The following is a 24,624-nucleotide window of genomic DNA, read 5'->3' as shown; positions in this document are numbered from 1 at the left end:
GAATGCACCCGTCTATATTAGAAAGGAATAGTTTACCCTCATACTTTACCCTTTATGAGGGAAAGTAGCTAGGAATGGGGGAAAATCAAACTAAGAACGACCAAACAACTGGGAAAGCGTTGTTGATAGTTAGGAGTAATTAAGACAAAGTAAAGAAAGAAAAATGATATATTTTTAGAATCAAAATCCTCCAAATCCATTGCTAATTAAACTCCTGCTATCGCTAATCACCAATCGGTGCTAATTAACTGTTGGCTTCCCTTGTTAAGTTTTCACCTTTGTTATCTTATTACTTTTGTTGTTCTCACATGTACAAATACATGCTGTCATCATCCAAGCATTCATTCACCTGATGAAGCAGTAAGCATATATACTCCGAAACGTTTCGCTCCTCATAATAGTGTGTATTATGATTTTACGCCGCTTTTAGCAATATTCAAGCACTATCACGGCGGGGGACACCAGAAATGGGCTCCACACATTGTACCCATGTCGGGAATCGAACCCGGGTCTTCGGCGTGACGAGAAAACGCTTTAACCACTAGGCTACCTGACCGCCCCGTTCCTCATACTAAGAAGTTGACATTCATAAATTCTCTCTCTTATGTGTATCCCATAATTCTAAATGCCATTTAAAGACTTGTCTTGAAACTTTCACACCCCATCTATGTCAGTAGTTTCTTGATAACTGTAACGTAATTAATGTTAAAATTAGCCCTTGTAAGTTAATACTTATTATTAATAAAAGCGACAAACCCCTTTTTCCATATTCATAAGAAATTCCGATTTCGACTAAATCTTCAGCACGTATTTATGAATCACTATCACCAGTTATTTTTCAAGTTTAAACAACAAACAAAACACCTTCTAGTCCTACTGGCATCATTTAATCATGTAGCCCATGAATATTTCTGTTTTGAGTTATACCAATTATATTTGAAGCTGGAGGACGTTTTGCGTATGAACTGTTTTAACAAAAAGCCCAAAGCTCCATGAAAATACATTTTATATATGTCATAACTAGGATATGAAGTAAAGCATGTACATGACATAATGTCACTTGAAATTATGTAAAGAATTATCATGGAATGTGTAGCGGCAGATTTCCACCTTGTTTATATAGGTTGTGTGTGTATGTGACCACGCTTTAAAAACGAGAATGCCAATCGATGCCTTTCCTCTGATAAAATATTAAACCCTTCTCCCCAGGCCAGAGTGAAACTATTAGTAACTCCTTTAAATTTTGTGTTTGATCTCATTGAAGAATATGCAGGTCAAATCCATTAAAAGAGACAACAAAACATATTGTGCAAACAATCTCGGTACGTTGTAGATGTATCTAGTGGAATCCATCTTTTTGTTCTTAATCCAAGCTTCCGGTTATTCCAGGCGGCTGCTTCAAGTGAAGAGAAAGTTGGATATTTCGACGTACAAAATGAGTGTTAGTTTCATATTTAATGAATGTTTCGGTCATATCGTGTATTTACTAGTTATCCCTATCGTAGCAGTAAAACTGACATTACCTGTAAGCCATTATATAAGTATTTGAAGCAGTCAGATTTACACCAGGATTAGGTGAGCATGTGCATCACAGCTGCTTATGATGCACTTGTTATGAGCTGCGCATGGTAGAATGCAGTACCTTAAAAGAGGGAATTTCAATGGTAAGATGGAGAAAGCATAACCATTAAAGTGATAATTCACTATTTCTGACTTACTAACGTCCTTATGCTTTGTAATAAGTTTAAAGACCTGTCTGTTTTTGCACAGATCTGAGCGGCTTCAGACGAATCAGAGTTCTGTCTTCAGATCAGTCATGTAATCTAGGCTTTTTACAAACACTGCTGGCTTACATTCTTGTCTAAGCAGGCTAACAATTAGTATATTGTAACTCAACAGTAAGAAAAACACACAAGCTTTCTCCTCTATTTGCTTCTATTCAATAAACAAGACAGAAGCCAGTTTACTCTGGACGGTGCTTGCTTTGTCAGCTTCACTGTGCATGGTTCAATGATACAATCATTTTGGTTTGAGAACAGAATTGGGCATGTGACCTCACACTCTGAAATAATTTCATACATGATTTATGAACACACAGAACTGTTGACGTACTGTCCCTTTTAGTGTTGTCATAAACGATAAAGACTGAAATGTCAAACTTGGTTTAGGTGGTTGTTTTGAATTAATTTATTCATTGTGTAGTTTTTGTCTTGCCAGGTCTTTAGTAATAGTTTGTTAGGTCAGCAGGATACCAAATCCTCTTCAAAAGAAAATTTAGAGACAAATGTCAATCACAAATGATATATGGACTTGACATGCCTAAGTTCTTCTTGTGTGTATGCATACTTTTTATTATTTCTTGTATAGTGATTTAACAGGATAAATATAAACAGTGATCAAATAAGCCATGTGACTACAAATTTGTACTCAAACACACAGAAATTCCAAAGCCGCATTGTCTTTAGACTTATTGTGGATAATCCTTGCTACATGTCATGCCCAGTAATTTACCATGTATTAACTTTATAAGGTACTTACACTAAAGTTTTTTTTGCGACGCACAAGTGTGCATCCAGTGCATGCAAATGTAGAGAATTGATACAGAAAAATATTGAGGAATTATGGGCGTCTCATTTCATCCAACAATCATGACCACTGTCCACATGAGCAGTGATTCATTCCTGACTCTAAACATTCTAAAGTAATTATCAAAACATGCAGAAAACTACATCATTTCTTTACTTAATAGGGCCCTCATATTTCCTACAAGGACCCTTAAAATTAACTATTGGGGATCACTGGGACCTCCACTTTTGTTAGTAGGTAAAACTCTGCACTTACTGTTTTATACTCCTGTGTAATATATTTCATTGTGATATTCAGCATATGAAACTCTTCTATACCACATCTACCATTGTTTATTCTCTCTCATTTCAGGCTGATCTGCAATTGGAGGTACGTCTTCTATTTACCAGTATTCTAAGCATGCTAAGTTGTGACTTCAAATATGGGGCTCAGTGTAACATGCAGTCCCTACTAGACACTGCTACAGTGGCCAGGCTCTTTTGTGAGTGAGTTGGGTGTTACATTCACTTTTAGCAATATTCCAGCTGTATCATTACAGGGGACACCAGTAAAGGGCTTCTCACATTGTACCCATGTGGGCGCCTTTGTGAAGGGAAAACATTCTGTACATTCCTAGGAGGCGATTATCAACTAACTTCTTCTGGCAAGTGATGCAACCATTCCACTCTCTGGGCAAACTCCACCACTAGACCACGGAGGCGGTCTGATGAATACCCAGGAGGCGTTTATCAACTAACTTCATCTTGCAAGTGATGTAACCATTCCTCTCTCTGGGCAGACTCTACCACTAGACCACGGAGGCGGTCTGATGAATACCCAGGAGGCGTTTATCAACTAACTTCATCTTGCAAGTGATGTAACCATTCCTCTCTCTGGGCAGACTCTACCACTACATCACGGAGGCGGTCTGATAAATACCCAGGAGGCGTTTATCAGACCTGTGAAGATCCAGGGTAGAATAAGTCTTCAGCAACCCATACCTGCCATGAAAGGCGATTATCCGGGATCGGATGGTCAGACTCGCTGACTTGGTTTGATGCATGTCATCGTATCCCAATCACGTGGATTGATGCTCATGATGTCAATCACTGGATCGTCTGGCCCAGACTCAATTATTTACAGACCACCGTCATATAGCTGGAATATTGCTGAGTTAAACAACAAACAAACATTTATCAACTAACGTCATCTCGCAACAGATGCAACCATCTCCATGATCTCTGTCTCTCCTGATCCTGTGTCAAACAATATTATCTTCTTCTATTTATCATGTTAATCCTGCTTTTAAATCATGTTTTAGCTTTTTATCTACTATCTATGTAGTTTTTATCTAATTATATCATATTGTTGAATATTTATTATTTTATTAGTCATGTTAGTGGGTTGATGTAGATTATGAAAGCAACTGCCCTATATAATATTATAACTCTTAGAGTAGGTCTTCAGCAACCCATGCTTGCCGTAAAAGGCGTCTATGCTTGTCGTAAAAGGCGATTAACGGGATCGGGTGGCCAGGCTCGCTGACTTGGTTGACGCATGTCATCGGTGACAATTGCGTGGATCGATGCTCAAGTTGTCAATCACTGGATTGTCTGGTCCAGACTCAATTATTTACAGACCGCCGTCATATAGCTGGAATATTGCTGAGTGCGGCGTTAAACAACAAACCAAAACCAAAACCAAAAACATGTGACTTGCCTCACTAGATACTGTACACAGTAAAGTATCACCATGTCTTTACTTGTGTCTTTATTTTTCACCACAAAACATAATCAACAACAATAAAGAAATTAATTGATTTGCAAATGTCGATGTACATGTATTCAGAGGGTAGGTGGTCGACCTGTTGACTCTCACTTTGGGGTATTATGAATCGTTTTTTAGTGAAATCTATGATCATGATCATGTTTCCTTTTAACATTTAAAATCATAACTAGATTTTCTGAACATGGTCAATGTAAATTTGGTCATTATGTCATGGAAAAACATTCTGATTGGCTGCCGCTGAGAGCTTTCCAGTAAAGCTGTTCTATTTTTGGATATTGGGTTATCCAGCATTAGACAAAGCTGATATGTCACATCATATTTTCAAGGGGTGTGTCCGTTTCAAATATTAATAGGATTGTACAGTTAATTAAGTTCTTGACAGACTGAATGATCTGCATCACGACTGATGCAGGGAGAAATTATGTTGCGATATTTCTACTCTGATCGCGTCAGATACAACTTTCTGAGTCAAAGGCTATGATCATGGCACGTCAGTCTGTTTAGTTCTTCTCATTGTTTTGATCAGGCTGACGACATGGCAGTTCGTCTGGAAGAAGGTATCGACCTGAATGACCTCCGACAAAGTAAAGAAGTAATCCTTTCCTTGGCTGAGGACCAGGAACAAGGTATGAACCATCTTTGTTGTTCATCAGCAGTTCATAACTAATCATGCTGATAAGGGGGCATGGTTGATCTTGTCATCTAAGGCAATACGCTGTGCAGAGTTGCGTCCCTTAGACATGCCAGCATCCCAGACTGGTCCTGGTTGTAATGTGTGGTTTGTCAGCACTACTCCCATCTCACACCAGTAGATTGTAGTGTTCTTGTGTGTACTATGATTAGCTCAGACTACTATACTGAACCAAATTATTTTGGGACTCGCACTTAAGTCATCAATCACTGGATTGTCTTGTCCAGGCATGTTTATTTACGGACTGCCATCATATAGCTGGGATATTGCTGAGTGCAGTATTAAACGACAAACAATCACATGAAGCGGACATGCCATGAGAACCAAAATACTTTTCAAAGTGGAGTTAACCAAATGACTTACTTACTTTAACATGTTTAAGATAAATTATGCATCATGTTGTTTTTTTGTGTGTTTTTGTTGTTGTTGTTTTTTGTGTTGTTGTTTGTTTTTGATTTTTTGGGGGGTTGGGTTTTTTAAAGATATTTTTATTTCTGGAGTTGTGTTACAGATAGGAGCTTCTGCCAAGGATGGCCTAAGTTTCTTGGAATGGAAATTGAGAGAAATATTGCCATGATTATGTGACACCATTTGTTTCAGTGCACTCATTCACACTAGTCACTATATTGCTGATGTAATGTCCATGCGACATTAAATTTCAACTCGCTCACTCATTTACACTAACCTCATTCACTGAGACATACTGACCTGTACATGTATTTATGCCATTGATTGACATGGTTTGTGGTAGAACAGTGGATTGCTGTGAAGAAGGCGACAGCTACTTATTTACATGTGGAAGGACTGTCATTACTTCAGAAGGAACAGTTCGTGATATACCATATTCCACGTAATAAGTGCCTAGGGCGCTGTCAAAATTATGAATAGGGGGCTGTTATTAGAATATTATTTGGTGAAAAAAAACAAAGTTGAAAGATTGTGAATGTTGTTGTTTATGCTGACAGCCTGAAATGTGTATATACGACAGATATATTTTACCGAATTTAATTGCCTGTAATTAAGGGTGCATATAACACATGAGTGTGTATTATACACGAATAAATAAGTCTTTTGTACATTGATCAATCGGAAGGGTTGCTAATTAGGATTATTCACTAGCAAATATATATTAGCAAATATCGCCATGGGCGCTTATTAGAGTGTGGTGCTTATAACGTTGAATACGGTACCATTTATTTAGGTAAATCATTGCCTTGCTAACTTTTGCTATCGACAATACTCCTTTCAGTTGCATGTCTTTCATACAATATATGGTGAAAGTATTAAAAAGTCAGTGTTGTATCATGTATTTGTTTACACACTCTTATTTTCTTTCAGAAAGAAATCAAGACCTCCAATTAGACAATGATTACTTTGATCCTGAGGATGTGTTACAAAATGTCTTACCTGAAGGGGAATTTGATTCGGATGAGTCTGAATCATTGTTTGTCCGGATGGGCAGAAACATGCACGAAGTGACCGGAGATGGGGGTGTGATGAAGAAGATCCTCACCCAAGGAGTTGGCTCCAACTTGGCCCCCGATGCCCTCGTCCGGGGTAAGGTGCTTTGTTACAGCATTGAAGCATCGTCTTCTACAGTTTTTGTGTGTTTTCGGACATCCTCACACAAGATCATGCAGAAGTGCAATTGATTTTGTTAATTTAGGGAAGGCATGAGCATGAGCATGATAAAGAGTCATTTTGTTATTGATGGCATTGGGCAAGTGTTTTTCAAACATGCAAGTAACAGGCCATCATTCAACAGTATACCATGATATGAAATACTAATGAATATGTATCACAATACATTTGGGTAATACTGGTGTGGTGCGTTTTTTCAAAATCATGCATATTTTCTTGCTGGGAAAGTTTACATAAGTGCGAAGTCGAATTGAAATTATGAAATTAGCTACTGTTTTCATCGAAATAGCAAAACTATTCAGGACCAGTTTCCTGTATGAAATGTATCTACTAAACTTACGTTGGGATGTTGCAACATCCAACAGAATGACAGACGACTACAAAGTTTTCACAAATGTGTGACTAAGTTGGAATTTTTTTCAGGCTAAAAACATATTACTGATGCAATATATTTTGTTTTCAGTACACTATAATGGCTATTTAGAAGATGCAATTGAGCCTTTCGACTCCAGTCGACTGCGGAAAACTGTAAAGAAATTTCGACTCAACAAAGGTAACGAAATATGTAGATGTCAAAACGAGAAATGTGTGATGGTTTACATGTTTCTATTTCATTGCGATGTTTATGGAAGTTGATGACTTTATCAATACTCCATATGTTATGAATACACTGTCTGCACATCTATCATTACATCAGGGGCACAGGTGGCCCAGTCATCTAAGAGTAAAGACACCACATTTTGCTGTGCAGAGTTGCCTCCCTTGGGCACACCAGAAACCTATGACCATGTGCTCGCCCTGATTGTGTTTCCAGGTTTGTCAGCACCATACCCATGCCCATGGGTTTTACAAAGGTGGTAAACGTCTGATACCTGCATCACTTCAGGCTTCCTTCCCACATCAAGCTGACACGACATGATATAACTGGAACACTGTTAAAAGCGTCATTAAACCCAAGTCACTCACTCACTCACTCACTTGAATAAAAGACCAACACTCTAGCCTGTGTTCATTTTACCAACATCTGAACATGCTGAGATTTTGTTTGCAATTTAAGATAAATGTGGGCAGACTTTGTTTTATGTTTGATATTTACTTGATATGAAACTACTTTAAAAAATTAACACATACTTCCTGATTAACAAAGTACCATTGAATTATCTTTGCAGGAGAGGTTTTCACAGGGTTTGACTTAGCTGTGAATTCCATGAAGAAAGGAGAATTATCCAGGTTCCTGATAAAACCTGAGTATGCCTTCGGCGCCATGGGCTGTCCCCCTCGCATCCCTGCTGATGCCACATGTAAGATACTCACCCTTACTGGGACATGTGGGACTCGGATTAGAATAGGTCCCCGACTCTGTCCATCGTCCTGTGGCAAGGGAGTTAACTGACCATGAAAGTCTGGTTTCCTTCCATGCCGAACGAGGATGGAATTACAGGGTTTGATCGTAGTGCCATCAGTGGCTATTACCATGATTACAAGTTATGTCCCTTCAACGTCCATCCTATTGACCAATCAGATTTCACCTATCATATTACTTGCATTTGCATTTGCTTCAAATAAAATCAAGACTTAGATCGTAATAAGAAGTGTCTCACCTTGCAAAGTGCATCAAATTACTTGAGCACCTTGATTAAAAACATGAAAAGATTTGGAAAATATCTGTCAACGCCCTTTTGATGATACTCATGCTTTGCAAATCCTGCAATTGACTGAAATCTACACTGTGGTTTATGAACCAGATGTCAATAATGTTACACGGTTTTGATGGGACTATGCATAGACTTGTTTGTCTAGCTCCATATTTCCAGCCTAGTTCAGCAACTCTGGTAAGGCGACTATATGTAAGGTCTGGATTATTGGTTGTTGTAAATAGACCCGTGAAGATCCGGGGTAGAATAGGTCTTCAGCAACCAATGCTTGCCATAAAAAGGCGACTAATGGGATCGGGTGGTCAGGCTTGCTGACTTGGTTGATGCATGTCATCGATCCCAATTGTGTGGATCGATGCTCATGATATTAATCACTGGATTGTCTGGTCCAGATTGATTATTTACAGACCGCCATCATATAGCTGGAATATTGCTGAGTGCGGCATAAAACAACAAACCAACCAACCAATGGTTGTCGTATAGTGACTGGTTTTGTCTTGATCAGACTCAATTAGTTACTGGCTGCCATGATATGGCTGGAATATTGCTGACAGTGGCATTTTACAATATTTTCTGCTTCACTCTATATTTACTGTCACCATTAGAGTTGATGCTTGTCATAGATGACTAGATTCAGGGTGATTGTGTAAGCAAGGATTATATCCTACCTAAATATCATCCTGGAGGAAGTTTTATTCTAGAGTATAGTATCCTACCTTAGTGCCACTCTGGAATGGGTTCACATTCACTAGGGAGAATCATCCTGACACTAGAGAATTTCATCCCCGGGATGAAAAATAGGGTAGGATAATATTCCCCCTTGCAATTGCACAATGTGGTTCAACGTGTGACCTGTTTGGTGGAGTGTCACCGTACTCTGACAGCTTGAGCCCGCCTCGTTGGTGTATAGTGGTAGAGCATCTACCTGGAGAGTGGAAGGTCGGAAGCTCAGTCCCTGAAAGACATTAAAAGATGGTACTTGTTACCCTGCCTGGAGCCCAGCATTAAGGGGCTATAACAAGGACTGGTCGGCTCAGAGTCAATATACTGTATGTGAGTGGGGTATTCATGTTAAACTGCGGCATGGTATCTCAGTGGGCTAGTACGATTAAATTTGCATTGGTCTGGACTAGTACCATCAGACGCATGCATGCATGCCGTGATATAAGTGCAATAATAATCTTGGATGCGACGGTAAACCCCATTTCACCTCACCTCTGACAGCTGGATGAGAGCTCATGTTATTCCGAAGATTTGATTATTCTTCAGCCTCCAGGGACAACTTATTCAGTCCTGAGGTTCTCTTATTATTCTCGAATTTCTGAAGGCTGTGAATTAATTTACTTTTGTTTGTCAAAGTCGGTCATTGAACATCTCAGGCAGGCATATGTGAATTTTTTATTCATAAGTGTGATTATCAGGCTCACATGGTAATAAAAAGAGCTTAAGCTGGATTTCTTTCAACACTTTCCTTAATTTTTAGAGTTGGCATATCCAAGTAATTAGAAAAAAATCACTAATCTGTGTGTGACTGTACTAATGGATGAAAACAATGATTAATGCCATGTATTGAGGTCATGGACTGCTAATAGATAATGATGATGATGATGATGATGATGATGATGATGATGATGATGTTGGCAGATCCAAGTAATTAGAAATAAATCACTAATGGATGATGATGATGATGATGATGATGATGTTGGCAGATCCAAGTAATTAGAAATAAATCACTAATCTGTGTGACTGTACTAATGGATGAAAACAATGATTAATGCCATGTATTGAGGTCATGGACTGCTAATGGATGATGATGATGATGATGATGATGATGATGATGTTTGCAGATCCAAGTAATTAGAAATAAATCACTAATCTGTGTGACTACTAATGGATGAAAACAATGATTAATGCCATGTATTGAGGTCATGGACTGCTAATGGATGATGATGATGATGATGATGATGATGATGTTGGCAGATCCAAGTAATTAGAAATAAATCACTAATCTGTGTGACTGTACTAATGGATGAAAACAATGATTAATGCCATGTATTGAGGTCATGGACTGCTAATGGATGATGATGATGATGATGATGTTGGCAGATCCAAGTAATTAGAAATAAATCACTAATCTGTGTGACTCTGCTAATGGCTGAAGACAATGATTAATACCATGTATTGAGGTCATGGACTGCTAATGGATGATGGTGATGATGATGATGATGATGATGTTGGCATATCCAAGTAATTAGAAATAAATCACTAATCTCTGTGACTCTGCTAATGGATGAAGACAATGATTAATGCCATGTATTGAGGTCATGGATGATGATGATGATGTGTTTCAGTAATGTATGAGATCCAGCTGCTGAGTTTCGTGGAGAAGGAAGGAGTCGATGACTATTACAGTATGACAGACGTAAGAGGAACTTTAAGATTTTACAGACTTGTCTTTTTCAACAATCCCCAAGTATCCATGCTATGCCCTGGCAGTATATCAACAAACAAAATTGTCTAAATAGCTCCGACATGAACATATTTACAAATGTCCTCCTTTGTTCTTTGAGCATCATCCACTGTCAACAAGTCAATCCAAGGGTGATCTTAAGTTGCATGGGACCAATTGAACCAAATATTATGATTGTGGGCAAAACCACAAATGGCTCACAAAAACATGTAGTGTTAGTCCTCTAATTGAAATATGTCCTTAAAAGTGACCTTTTGTGGCCTTGAAAAAGCATGAAATGCCTGTATTGAACTGAACAAATTGTGTATGAACTGTGACTGATATTGCATGGGATGTTTCATTGCTTTACTTTCAGGAAGAAAGAAGAATGCTGTCATTTCCCAAGTTACGTCAAGTTGCTAATTCAGAAAAGCAGGTATGTGTATTACAGTGGAGTATCATAAAACAGGCGTCTATCGGATTGGATGACATTGAAGATCAAGGTCACTAAGTGTGAACTTGGTGTTGCAAAACTTTGTTTGCATCTCTACTTGAATATTTGTGACTGGAATATGATAAAACTCTGTATACATGATCTCTAAGAGGGGTGGGGCAGTCAGGTAGCCTGATGGTTAAAGCGTTCGCTCGTCACGCCGACGACCCGGGTTCGATTCCCGACATGGGTACCATGTGTGAAGCCCATTTACGGTGTCCCCTGCCGTGATATTGCTGGAATATTGCTAAAAGCGGCGTAAAACCATACTCACTCACTCACTCTAAGTGGGGTTTCGATCACATCCTCTTTTGAATAACTTATAAATCCTGAAACATGGTTCAGATTTCATGAAATTTTGGATTCATGAAGAAATCAAATGTTCAATCAGTTTGTCATGTTAAAATGAACTCAATAGCTATCATATGTCAGAATGTGTCAAATGTCAAGGTCATTTTGAAGGTCTTTTTCTCATGATAAGTATTGTTTGGACACCTCCTTAATTTGCAACACATAATGTTCTCATATGTGTGATTGGATGTCAAGGTTACTTGGTGTGTAGTAGACCTCCAAGAAAGCTTGTGTACAGGATATCTAAAGCATTTATGATTGGAATATGACCAAATTCTATTTTCATGATCTCAAGGCAGAACATAGTTTTGATTGAAGGTCAAGATCATGCAACCAAAAGGGCTTGTAACTTTGTTATTCAGATAGCAAGAGGCATAGGACTTTCTGTTTCAAAATTGTATTGCAATGGGTGTGTGTTTTTGAAATTATAAGACCAAAATTTAGTATCCAGTGGCAAGGTTGTTTGTTTTTTCAAATTTTGGATTGAGCAAAGAGACATGTCAAAAGAAGTATTCATACATAGTGACAAAAACGTGGAATCCATTTAGCATTTGCAACTCATTAGACTGCAGCTCACACTCTTATTCAGTTCTTCAATATTTTAGGAAGGAAATGAGTACTACCGTGTGAACAACTTCCGGCGAGCCGTGGGGAAGTACCGGATGGCAGTGCGGATCATCGAGGATGCACACCTGAAGGACTACAAGGAACAGCAGGAGCAGCGGAAGCTGTTGCTGAAGCTGTACCTCAACCTGGCCCTGTGCTGTGAGAAGCTGGGGGAGGTCAAACATGCCCTCTACAACTGTGCCAACGCCTACAGGATTGAACCCAAAAATGCCAAGGTGCTTTACCACTACGGAAAGGTAAGGTGTTGATGGCCAGTAAGGCTTGGACTGATCTGTGATTGTTAAACTGTAGATCATCAAATTAATCCAAGCTTTATGTTAATGCAAAAAATGGGAGCGTCCATTGCTTGCAGTGATAAAGTGATGCTTTTTTTATGTTGACGTATTGGAATATACTGTCATGTCAGGTTGAATATGTATCATAATACCTTTTGAAAATTTGTGTTTACATAAGTGACAAGTAGAATGAAATTAAGAAATTTAGAAGTTAGTTGATTCCTGTGATCGAAAGAGCAAAACTATTCACGGCCAGGGCCTTCCCGGAGTGGAAGGTCAGCATGGCAAGGGCCTTCCCGGAGTGGAAGGTCAGCACGGCCAGGGCCATCCCGGAGTGGAAGGTCAGCACGGCCAGGGCCTTCCCGGAGTGGAAGGTCAGCACGGCAAGGGCCTTCCCAGAGTGGAAGGTCAGCACGGCCAGGGCCATCCGGAGTGGAAGGTCAGCACAGCCAGGGCCTTCCGGGAGTGGAAGGTCAGCATGGCCAGGGCCTTCCCGGAGTGGAAGGTCGGCAGGGCCTTCCCGGAGTGGAAGGTCGGCAGGGCCTTCCCGGAGTGGAAGGTCGGCAGGGCCTTCCCGGAGTGGAAGGTCGACATGGTCAGGGCCTTCCCGGAGTGGAAGGTCGGCAGGGCCTTCCCGGAGTGGAAGGTCGGCACGGCCAGGGCCATCCCGGAGTGGAAGGTCAGCATGGCCAGGGCCTTCCCGGAGTGGAAGGTCAGCACGGCCAGGGCCTTCCCGGAGTGGAAGGTCAGCATGGCCAGGGCCTTCCTGGAGTGGAAGGTCAGCACGGCCAGGGCCTTCCCGGAGTGGAAGGTCAGCATGGCCAGGTCCGTCCCGGATTGGAAGGTCATTGGTTCATTCCCCATCCACTTCATACCAACAGACGTTAAAAGATGTTACCTATTGTTACCATGCCTTGCGCTTGTCAAGGGCTAAAACAAGGACTGGTCGGCTCGAAGTCAGTATACTGTGTGTGGGGTATTCATGTTAAACTGTGTCAGAGGGCTAGCACTATTAAAAAAAATTGGCATTAGTCCGGAGTAGTTCAAGCAGCCACACACCAAAGAATCAACTTGTCTGATTGTCGTTCTATCATCAATTTCACCTGACTTATAGTTTCTTATACAACACATACCCGGACAATTTAGGATTTCCTTCCACATAACATCATGTTAATATTTTCTACATCATTTGTTTTCTAAAGTATTTAAAGTACATCAAACTGATCCTTCTTCCAAACAGGGCTCCTTTCTTGCCACATTTTTATTCGGGAGTGTTTTTTTATTGCTAGGTTCTAGAGAACGAGTTGTCATCTGCAAATTCTGAACCAGCTCACTCAGTAACCAGGAAACTCAGTTGATGGCAAGGTCACAGGTCACATGACAATGACTTGTCAGATACTAGTCTTTGTTGTTTTCTTCATTTATAACCATGACAACGGATATAAGATATCCCTTGTAAACAAGGGTCAGTGGTCACATGATAATGACTAAAGCTGGCTTGAGACTTGTTGCCATAAGGGAATTTCAACATGTATCAATGTCATTCCATCAGATTTCACTGATGAACATTCAAAATCAGGCAGGTTCTATGCATGCCATTACAAGCGGATAGTCACTTAAATTAAGTATCAATGTCGTCAGAAGCCACATACCAAGTTTAGCACAAATCTTTTTGTTTTGTTGCTGTTCATTTTTCATCCCATTGTCAATACTGATTTGTTTCTTTTTTTCAGTCCTATAGAATGGACATGAATTTCAATATGGCACGAAGTTATCTGGAGAGAGCACAGAGGCTGCAGCCAAATGATTCTAAACTTAACCACGAGATTCAAGAACTAAACAAGTGGGTATTGTTGTGGAGACTAGGTCATTGCAAAAGTGTTTACAAGCAAAGTAGGTTTCCAGTGTCCAATGTTCGTCTCCTTAATGGGATTTGGGACGTGGCCAGATGCCTGGATCCCATGCTTGTGGCTCCATGGTGACGGTCAGTTGCCAGTACCGATGCTTGTCTCTACATGGGGAATCTGTGTTCTTCCCAAAATCGATGTAATCATATTGTCTATTTTCCCTGAATGCTTGTCCAGTTTTCCACATCTCTGAAACTGCCATATGGCAGCCATATTGGAAATGTCATTTTGCCCATGGTTTGCAGAATTTTAATATGAAACACTTACTGGGATTTTGCTGAAATGTGGCAGACTGTGGCTTAAAACAAAACAAAACAATCAAAATATGAAGAAAGTATATAGGTTTCAGTTGTTTGTTTGTTTGTTTATCCTATACAAATCACCTGTTCACTTGTTGCAGGTATGAGAGGCAGTGTAATGAAATAGAGAAGGAGACGTGCAGAAGGATGTTCTCTCAGCCTACTGGTGTGACTGAAGGTAACTTTGCCCCCCTTTGCTGTTGGGAGTTTTAGCTGTTAACTGTTATGGTGCACTGTCCATCTTAGAAAACAACTCTGAACTGAAACTTCATTTACTTGTTTAAATTTTGATCGTTTTGTTTTACCCATCTTCACAAGGCAACCGTATACACTAGCCTATATCATAGTCTTGCCATTTCAAGCCTACTTTCCTGTCCTAAAATATGACAGGACTAACGCCCATATCAATAGTCTAATGTTTTACAAAATCAACATCTGTGTTCCGAAAATGTGGTCGCTGTGATGGCCAGCGCCATCACCTGTCGGATTTGCAAAGAAGTTATTCCAAAAATTAAGCTAAGACAAATATTTTCGAAGTGGTTCAAAGTTTTCAGTCAACTCCCCAAAGTACTTTTTATATATATTTAAGTGCAAATTTCTTTGTTTTTTAACTCAAACGACTAAACATGTATCGCAATGACTGAGATGCACTGGTATTTGCCAGACCCATGAAGATCCGGGGTAGAATAGGTCGTAAAGCAAACCCATGCTTTGCCGTAAAAGGCAACTATGCTTGTCGTAAGAGGTGTCAAACAGGATCGGGTTGTCAGACTCGCTGACTTGGTGGATGTCATATCCCAATTGTGGATCAATGCTCATGATATCAATCACTGGATTGTCTGGTCCAGACTCGATTATGTACAGACCGTCGTCATATAGCTGGAATATTGCTGAGTCTGGCGTTTAACAACAAACAAACAAATTTTAACATCCCAGTGGTTTCTGTCTCTCCATTGCAAGTGGTGGGGATCCTGCAGTAGAATAAAGTGACCAATGTTTGTCTGGCAGTCTCAGTGACTTGGTTCACTACACGTCCTGCCCTCAAGTTGTCTAGGATTCCAATCTAGGTACCCTTGGCAGGCAAATTTGGAAAGAGATCATTGTGTTGTTTAATTTTTTGGGATTTTATTTTTTTCTCATAAATTTATATTTTCTCTAATTCATAGCCATTGTGACATAGCATGCCATGCAATGTTGTGAAAACTAAGCCAAAAACCCTGTTGGTTTTTCTTCCTGATTGGTGAAACACAAGTCACCTCTACAATACATAACATTAATATATTAACATGACTTCTGGGTCTGAATAATCTCAATGTCCAAATGATAGATATACTTTCCAGTGTTACATGATGTTAAAAAATACATGTGATAGAAGCCGTCCGAATTGGGCCACTCATGTTAGAAATCTTCTATACAAATGTTGTTTTGGTTATATTTGTCTATGGCAAGAAGTAGGAAATGTTTGTGTAGTCATTTCGGCAACGCGTTGTAGATTCTGCTAAACAAGATATGGCATGCCTCAATTCGTAAATCTCTTCAATTGTACTCTTTGTGTTAATCTATATTTGAATGTGAATCTATATTTGAATGTGAACTGTATTTGACAGATACTATCTCTGTATGTTATAAAAAAAAACTTGCTTAATATTTGAATCATGTATGAATTCTCTTGGTATACAAAACATCCGTAAAGGAAAATGTGAATTATATGATTCAGAAATCTTGTGTAAAACCTGTTTTGTAATAGAAGATGAAAGTCTTGTATTATTTTATTGCCCATGTTGTGCAGTAGAATGTAATTTGTACTTGCAAGAACATGCAGTTAATTCTAATTCTATATTGGATGCAGACTTATAGACATCTTTAAATTCACAAAAATTGTTTAAATTGTCAACAAATTTGCATCAAAGGAGATATTAAGATGCACCTTTAAATGTCAGATATATGAAATGTACTATGGGTCAGATTGCCTGGAATTCTGAATAAACTGAAACTGAATCTGAATTGGCAAAACATTAATCCCAATTTGGGACTTTTTGCTGACATTTGCTGCAGACATTCAGCGGGTCCAGATGAATCTGTGGCGTGGAGCATTGCTCATAAACTCGGCCACTGGTTGGCTAGGCCGCAACTTGATTATTACCTGCTGCTGTTATAAAGGTGAAATATTCCTGGGTGGGGCATAAAACAACATTCACTCCTTTCACTATGACATTAGGAGGTCCCCCGGGAATATTTGACAGAGAGGTAACTTGATGGTTCTGACTTGGAGATTTCATAACTTGTAGATCCTGCTGTGGAAGAGGCCAAAAGGAAGGCAAGAAAAAAGGAGGAATGTAGCCCGGACTTCAGGAAGTCAGTGTACGGAAAACTCAGGTGGGCTGACTCAAGTTAGCTGTCTGTGCACTCATTGCTGGAGCACATTAAGGATAAAGTTGAATAGTTATGGCATGTTATCACAGTGTGCATGTCATTGTATCCCAATTGCGTGGATCGATGCTCATGATATCATCACTGGAATGTCTGGTCCAGACTTCGTTAGACCCGTGAAGATCCATGGATGAACAGGTCTTCAGCAACCTGTGCTTTCCGTAAAAGGGGACTATGCTTGTCGTAAGAGGCAACTAATGGGATCGGGTGGTCAAGCTCGCTGACTTGGTTGATGCATGTCATCGTATCCCAATTGCGTGGATCGATGCTCATGATGTCAATCACTGGATTGTCTGGTCCAGACTCGATTATTTACAGACCGCCATCATATAGCTGGAATATTGCTGAGTACGGCGTTAAACAACAAACAAACAGACTAGATTATTTACAGAACCCCCCCATCATATAAACTGTTTGATAGGCATTACTTTCTGGAAGTTGCAGATGACAAAGTAGACACAAGTTATGAATGACAACTTCTTTAATTACTGTAAAGGTGACGTTTTGGCATAGATCCTTAAACCGTTGTCAAGCACAGCAGAATGATTTACTTACTAACTCTTGAAGATTTTACTTGCGCTTTCAGACATTATCATATTCGCCTAGGGCGCTCTCAAAATTAGAAATCGGGGGCTCTTATTGGAATATTATTTTAATGAAAACAAACTGAGTTGAAAGATAAATTTCATGGTTTATGCTGACAGCCTAAAATGTTTATGTATGACAGATATATTTTTCCAGAATTTAATTGCCCATAATTAAGTGTGCATATAACACATCAGTGTGTATTATACACGAATAAATAAGTCTTGTGTACATTGATCAATCGGAAGGGTTGCTAATATGGGGATTGTTCACTGGAAATATATTAGCAAATATCGCCATCACACATTTTACCCGTATCACACACTTAACCCCCATAACACACTTTTAATCCCCATCACACACACTTAATCCCATCACACACTTAACACCCATCACTCACACTTAACCCCATCACACACTTAACCCCCATCACACACACTTAACCCCATCACACATTTTACCCCCATCACACACTTAACCCCCATCACACACTTTTAACCCCCATCACACACACTTAACCCCATCACACACAATTAACCCCATCACACATTTTACCCCCATCACACACTTAACCCCCATAACACACTTTTAACCCCCATCACACACACTTAACCCCATCACACAGTTAACATCTCATCACACACTTTACCCCCATCACACAGTTAACCCCATCACACACTTAGCCCCCATCACACACTTAACACCCCATCAAACAGTTAACCCCATCACATACTTAACCCCCATCACACAGTTAACATCTCATCACACACTTAACCACCCCCACCCCCCACCCCCATCACACCATTAACCTCACCATCACACACTTAACCCCCATCACACCATCAACCCCCAATCACACACTTAATCCTCCATCACACAGTTAACCCCATCACACAGTTAACCTCATCACACACTTAACCTCCATCACACACGTAACCCTCCATCCATCAGTTAACTCCTCATCACTCATTGACACAGTTAACCTTTGTTTGTTTCAGGGAGTTGAAAGAAGACACCAGTATAGATGAGTTGCCTATGACAACTTGCCAGCTCTCTCAACCCGAAATAAGCTGTATCTTGGAAATAGCAGAGGAGCTGGATCTAGATCCTGTTGTCCGTGGAACTGTGAGTAATAATTAGTAGACTGGTATATCATGAAGTGCTAGTATCAATACTATATAGAAAGGCAGGGGTCCTTGTCACTGTGTATGCAGAGCTCCTGACAAACTGCGTATCTGCGTAAAATACGCATCAGAAATATGCAGTAAGATAAAATCTAAGCGTATCAAATACGCAACAAACATTACAGATACGCTACAAAAATATTTTGATATATTAATCAAAATATTGTGAAGTAACCCTGCGTATTCGATTAGCAAATCAGCAACTTATTTTGAAATTATAAACGGGCGTTCCGTCAACCTTGCCAAACTTCACGATGACAGTTACATCATGATCATTTGCCATCACACTTTCTTGTGGAAGTATCGTCTTATTTTTGAGTCCTATAAAGCTCTCGAAACCCACACGACACCAGTTTGCAGGGACTAGATAAATAGTGTTTTTAAATATTTAACTTAGATACCCACATGTGTAATAACTAGTGGGTAACAGAAATTTGAATAAACAGTTAGAATTACTGATACCCAATGATTTTAAAATGCATGAGTAAAATACCCACAACACCAAAAGCTCATCTGGAGCTCTGGTACGTGTCTGGTGGTGGTGGTAGGTGTGTCCTGGGGTAGACTGGATGCCACGTGTTTCTGAGGAAGGAGTTCCCAGTATGAAATATTTGCCTTTTCACTGGGTGTTTGGGGACCCATTGGGTACCAAGTACTGATCTTTCTTGTGAAATCGGGGCATGGATGGCCCATTTGTCTTAGGTGTCCTCTGTGCATAGCTGTTTCCCTTCCCAGAAAAACTATGACTGTGAGTTGGAATCGCAGTTCATCCCAATTTATGTTTTGTCTGCACGATAGCCATGCTTGTGGGTTTTACCAGAGTGGTAAACATCTAAGACCTGCATCATCCTGGGCTTCCTCCCACATTAAGGTGACAGTACTGACACGCTGTGAAATAATTGCAATACTGTTTAATGCAGATTTAAACAAAACTCACTCACTCCCTTACTCACTCACCCTAATGGAATCCTGAAGCAGAATGAATAGTATTTTGATCTTTTACTTCTAAATACTTGTAAAACAACTTATTTTTCAGGGACAAAGTGCACATATGGTGGTGAAAAAGAAGAAGTCATAATTGCAAGAGGAAGTGTGCATCTGCCAGAGAAATTCTACACCAGTTGAGCTTGTGATTTGAAGATACTGTGTTGATTAGTGTCAGGGAGATGCTGCCAACTTTGGTCAAGGTTCTGCTCGTTGAACTGGAGACGTGACACTTGTTTACCATCAGGTCCACCAGAGGAGGATATCTCTTTGGGCTTGTTGAAAACAGTTAAGCCAGGGGACTACAGAAGGCCCTCTGATTAAACTTTGAAGATCAAATCATGTTTCATTTGGTTGAATCTCAGCACTGAAGATTCAGTTTCACCACTGATGACCTCAGTAGCATTCAAGCAATAATCAAAAGTGTTTTCTAGTCATTCTTTTTCCTAGACGCACAGGGCCATGTTCCACATGGCTGCCATGGCACTACGACTTTCATAACTCCCATACTTTAACGTAGTCATAGCTAAGACAGCTTTGTGCAACAGGGCCCTGAACAGTTCTGCTATTACATTCCTGGGCCCCGTTCCACAATGCGATCTTAGCGCTAAGAATGTTGTAAGTCTAAAGTATAAAATATAAAGTATGGGAGTTACGATCGTCTTACGGCTACGATCGCTTTGTGGAACGGGACCCTGCTGTATACTTTAAAGTGGGCCCACTTGCACAGAGTGATCTTACTGCTGAGACTAATGCAACTCCTATTCTGTAACATAGAGTCAAAATAGTAGGGTTCAGATTACACTTAGCAAGTGGGTCCTGGGCCCTGTCCCACGAAGCAGTTTTAGCACTTAGACACACAGCCGTTGTAACGCCCAGGCATAAACACAAACTTACGATAGTGCCAAGATTGCTTTTCTGAAACTGGGCCCAGGGATGAAAATCTTCCGCAGAGTCACTTTTTTTAATATATGCCATTACACGATATACACATAAAACATACAGTGCCCCAGACCTACCAGCTCGCTTTCTCAACCTTGAATGCCAAGGACCACCTGGCCTAGAGCTGCCTTGTTAACAGGGCATTGTGTAAAACTCCTACCTCAGATCATGTGTTTATCACTTGAGAATGTGTTTGTTTGTTTTTTAATATTTTTAATTTTTGGAAATACATTTTATTCACAGAGAGATGGATTCATTTTGTCAGCGATAGACATTGGCACTATGGCCCTCTAGCCAAACTAGTTAAGGTATTTTAAGGACTAGTAGAAATTTGCCATTTTTAAGTATTTTGCTATATATTATCTTCATAAGGATTACTGGATTATAAATCTTAGTTTCTAACGCTGTTTGTTTAAAGTAACCTCAGCTCGTTATTTTCTGTTATATGTCATGGCTGATCACTATTTCAATGCCAGTATTACTTTTCTTTTTATTAAAACCTTTCAGGTTACTTGACCTAACATAAGTTATCTGTAAATCTTTGATTTTGGTTGTGTTCATGATTATATTGTTGCTCTTAAGAATCTATATATCACTGTTGTCATTATAACATTGTGTCCTTGGTTGCTTTTAGTTTGTCATTGTTATTAATTTAAGGTCATCTGAAACATTATAGGTTCAGGTAAGCTTATATCAATGCCACTTATCTGTATGTCATAACCTTTTACATTCTTACACGTCCGTTGTAAAATTGAGGTCTGTAAACATTAAAAACAGTCATATGTTCCTGCATCAATACCGAGATAACATCTGGGTTTTCAAGTTTAAGTTTTTGAACGTGAATTTCATGCATGGGCAGTTTTCTAATTTGAAACCTCATGCAATTCAAACACCATAAGGAAAATAGAAGCATCTCTTGTGACATTTAGTACACTAATGATGTTCTAGAGACAGGCGGTTAAAGCATTATAACGATGTAAACATGACAGGGGGACATTATGGTGGGGATAAAGCATCACAAATGGATAAACTTTTTTGTGGAATTTTACAATAACTAATAGTTGGTTGATTTTCTGTCTTCAGTATATTTCCACGTTTCTTTCAGCTAGTATTTCATGACAATTTGTAACTAAACTTGATATTGCCCGTTCTGGTTTGGGAAGAAAAGCTTCCAAATGTGTATATTTTGTTTCACTGTGATAATGGTGATGATGCTGGGGACATCAACAAATTCAGGTCCTGTTGTAGATTCAGTATGAGCTGCAGACAAATTCAGGGCCTGTTGTAGATTCAGTATGAGCTGCAGACAAATTCAGGTCCTGTTGTAGATTCAGTATGAGCTGCAGACAAATTCAGGTCCTGTTGTAGATTCAGTATGAGCTGCAGACAAATTCAGGTCCTGTTGTAGATTCAGTATGAGCTGCAGACAAATTCAGGTCCTGTTGTAGATTCAGTATGAGCTGCAGACAAATTCAGGGCCTGTTGTAGATTCAGTATGAGCTGCAGACAAATTCAGGTCCTGTTGTAGATTCAGTATGAGCTGCAGACAAATTCAGGTCCTGTTGTAGATTCAGTATGAGCTGCAGACAAATTCAGGTCCTGTTGTAGATTCAGTATGAGCTGCAGACAAATTCAGGGCCTGTTGTAGATTCAGTATGAGCTGCAGACAAATTCAGGTCCTGTTGTAGATTCAGTATGAGCTGCAGACAAATTCAGGTCCTGTTGTAGATTCAGTATGAGCTGCAGACAAATTCACATGTAGGAGTTGAAGATATCATGGCTGAACGTGTTGCTGATGTGAGGATCGTGTATACTAGGGCTGGGATGAGTCCAAATTTACTACCCGGGTACTCACCCCCCTATTATCTGACCCTACCCGGGTACCCGCTGCAGGTCTCAAGAAATAGATACAAAATGTTTGATTATCCCCTGTCCGTACGTCCGTATGTCCGTCCGTCATGTTTCGTTTCCGGCGTAAACTCAGAAACCGTTCAACATTTTTTCATGAAACTTTGCAGGTCTGTCAGGTACATGCTGAACTGGTGCCTTTTCCTATTTAGAAATTTTAGAAAAATTTATTTTATACATTTCCATGGCAACAAGACTCTTCTTTTTTCCACTTCGGTTAAAAAAGGTTAGGGTTTGTTTAGATAAAATTATGTCATAAATTCTGCAACAGGGCGGGGGATATAGCCACGTTAGTGGCAAACTCATGTTGGGAATAGTTTGACCGTAGCCCTGGATAAAATGTATTCAGGTACACATATAAAACAATCTGGTCAGGCATACACGGCAGTTGACTGAAGCTTTATCTTTATTCAAACATATAGAAGTCAGAAGGAATGGGTGCATGGTCAATAAGAAATGCGAACATCAGTGACTTGTAGTGTAGCCATATACAGTTGTAGATCACAATATATCACGTGACTAACCACGGGTCCGGGTAGTCCTGTGGGTACCCATGTCCTTCTAAGTACCGACCCGAATACCTGAGTTACCCGTACCAGCCCTAGTGTATACCATTACAACATGGAACCAGGTTCCAACTCCGGTAATAATCTTTGTGGGTTAAAGTCATGAAGGTCTGAGGGTGGCGAATCAGTTTCCAAGAATTTTACTGTTATGTCATTGTGCATGCTCAGAAGCCTTTAGCTTTTTATGGATAATTTCAATGTTAGGTTGAAGAAAATTAACCAATGATAATCTGAACTTTTGTTTTACCAGAGTAGCACTATCAGTCATAAAGTACAATTTTGATTAGTTTTAATGATTCAAGCAGCCAAAGATTTCGTGTCCCCAGGAGTCGGGTAATTAGTTTTGTTCATTTCTATATGTATAGGATGCAATTGTTAGCATCCAGTATAAGCCTGACTTATGTCAGCTAGGTCGTCCTTTATCTACATCGTGTCTGACACTGCTGGCCTGAAGATGGACGACAGATCCATGCAGTGGGGTTATGTACACTTGGATGCAGAAATAAATCAGGTATTGATATGAACATTTTTGTTTTGTGTTTGAAGTTGGAGTCTTTAGCAATGTTTAGGTACACAGTACTTGTATTACAACATGAACTTTGTCCCCATGTCATAACATCCCATGTCCCCTATTATTATACCCCGACCTTTTAGGTCGGGGATAATATACCAAGGTTCCATCCGTCCGACTGCCGTCCGAAAACTTTGACCGCGCGATTTCTCTTACTTAGTACATATAATCTATGTCATATGGAGGGGTGCAGTCAAAAGAAAAAAATGTTTTTAGTAATTTTCCATTTTTTTTATGAATTTTTCAAACCCTAACCCTATCCTAGCTATTTAATTTGAAACTACTGACACACTAGGCGGGTGGGGGGTATTAGTGAGCCACTCTCACTTTTGCACTTGTTTATCACTGAATCAACAAATGTAGTCGTTATCAATGTTACCACTGCAAACATTGTGCTAAAACCGAAATTGGTTATCGATGATAGATTGTTTTTGTCTTCAATAATAATTAAATTATTTAAAATTTTGCCTGAAACAAATAATGTACCGTGGTAATGACTTCTGGCCATATCCCCCATATTCCACCTCCAGAAGATGTATGTCCTATGCATTCACACTCAAACCATTTAATTACGTAATTTTTTTAGGGGGAGATACTGGCGGAAGTCTTACCCAAATATTCAGGTGAAGTCAAAGCCTGATAGCTCTTTTTTTTTATGCACCATGAACAATTTGGGCTTTTGAGATGCCCCCCAAGTCTCCTCCCTCTCAAAG

At 39.7% G+C, this 24,624-nt stretch overlaps 1 protein-coding gene across 3 annotated transcripts; it reads left to right on the top strand.

Annotated features, from left to right (window-relative positions):
• Positions 1–1,384: 1,384 nt before the first annotated feature.
• Positions 1,385–23,843, top strand: LOC139456357 (inactive peptidyl-prolyl cis-trans isomerase FKBP6-like). Of its 3 annotated transcripts, none has more exons than XM_071238009.1 (15): positions 1,385–1,441; positions 2,938–2,955; positions 4,880–4,979; positions 6,383–6,601; positions 7,149–7,238; positions 7,855–7,986; positions 10,692–10,762; positions 11,166–11,225; positions 12,239–12,496; positions 14,269–14,378; positions 14,843–14,919; positions 17,030–17,117; positions 18,755–18,881; positions 19,977–22,102; positions 22,583–23,843. In XM_071238009.1, exons 1-14 carry the CDS (start codon positions 1,436–1,438, stop codon positions 20,016–20,018), a joined length of 1,398 nt encoding a protein of 465 aa, XP_071094110.1. In that variant the 5' UTR covers positions 1,385–1,435; the 3' UTR covers positions 20,019–22,102; positions 22,583–23,843. The 3 variants fall into 3 exon arrangements, with proteins under 3 accessions (XP_071094110.1, XP_071094108.1, XP_071094109.1); XM_071238007.1 differs by lacking the exon at positions 1,385–1,441 and adding an exon at positions 1,557–1,664; XM_071238008.1 differs by lacking the exons at positions 1,385–1,441; positions 22,583–23,843 and adding an exon at positions 1,557–1,664 and having other exon boundaries at positions 19,977–22,177.
• The last annotated feature ends 781 nt before the right edge of the window (positions 23,844–24,624 follow it).

This window comes from Haliotis cracherodii, unplaced genomic scaffold, assembly GCF_022045235.1.
Source record: "Haliotis cracherodii isolate W230 unplaced genomic scaffold, xgHalCrac1.p SCAF_11, whole genome shotgun sequence".
Taxonomy (NCBI): domain Eukaryota; kingdom Metazoa; phylum Mollusca; class Gastropoda; order Lepetellida; family Haliotidae; genus Haliotis; species Haliotis cracherodii.
This window is presented reverse-complemented; position numbering and strand designations above follow the sequence as displayed.

Excerpts from the sequence above, each read along its gene's own strand:
- LOC139456357 (XM_071238007.1), top strand. The coding sequence starts at position 1,626 with ATGGTAGAATGCAGTACCTTAAAAGAGGGAATTTCAATG. Across the intron at positions 6,602-7,148 it reads CCCCGATGCCCTCGTCCGGG|TACACTATAATGGCTATTTA; the intron begins GTAAGGTGCTTT and ends TTTTGTTTTCAG. Across the intron at positions 10,763-11,165 it reads ACTATTACAGTATGACAGAC|GAAGAAAGAAGAATGCTGTC; the intron begins GTAAGAGGAACT and ends CTTTACTTTCAG.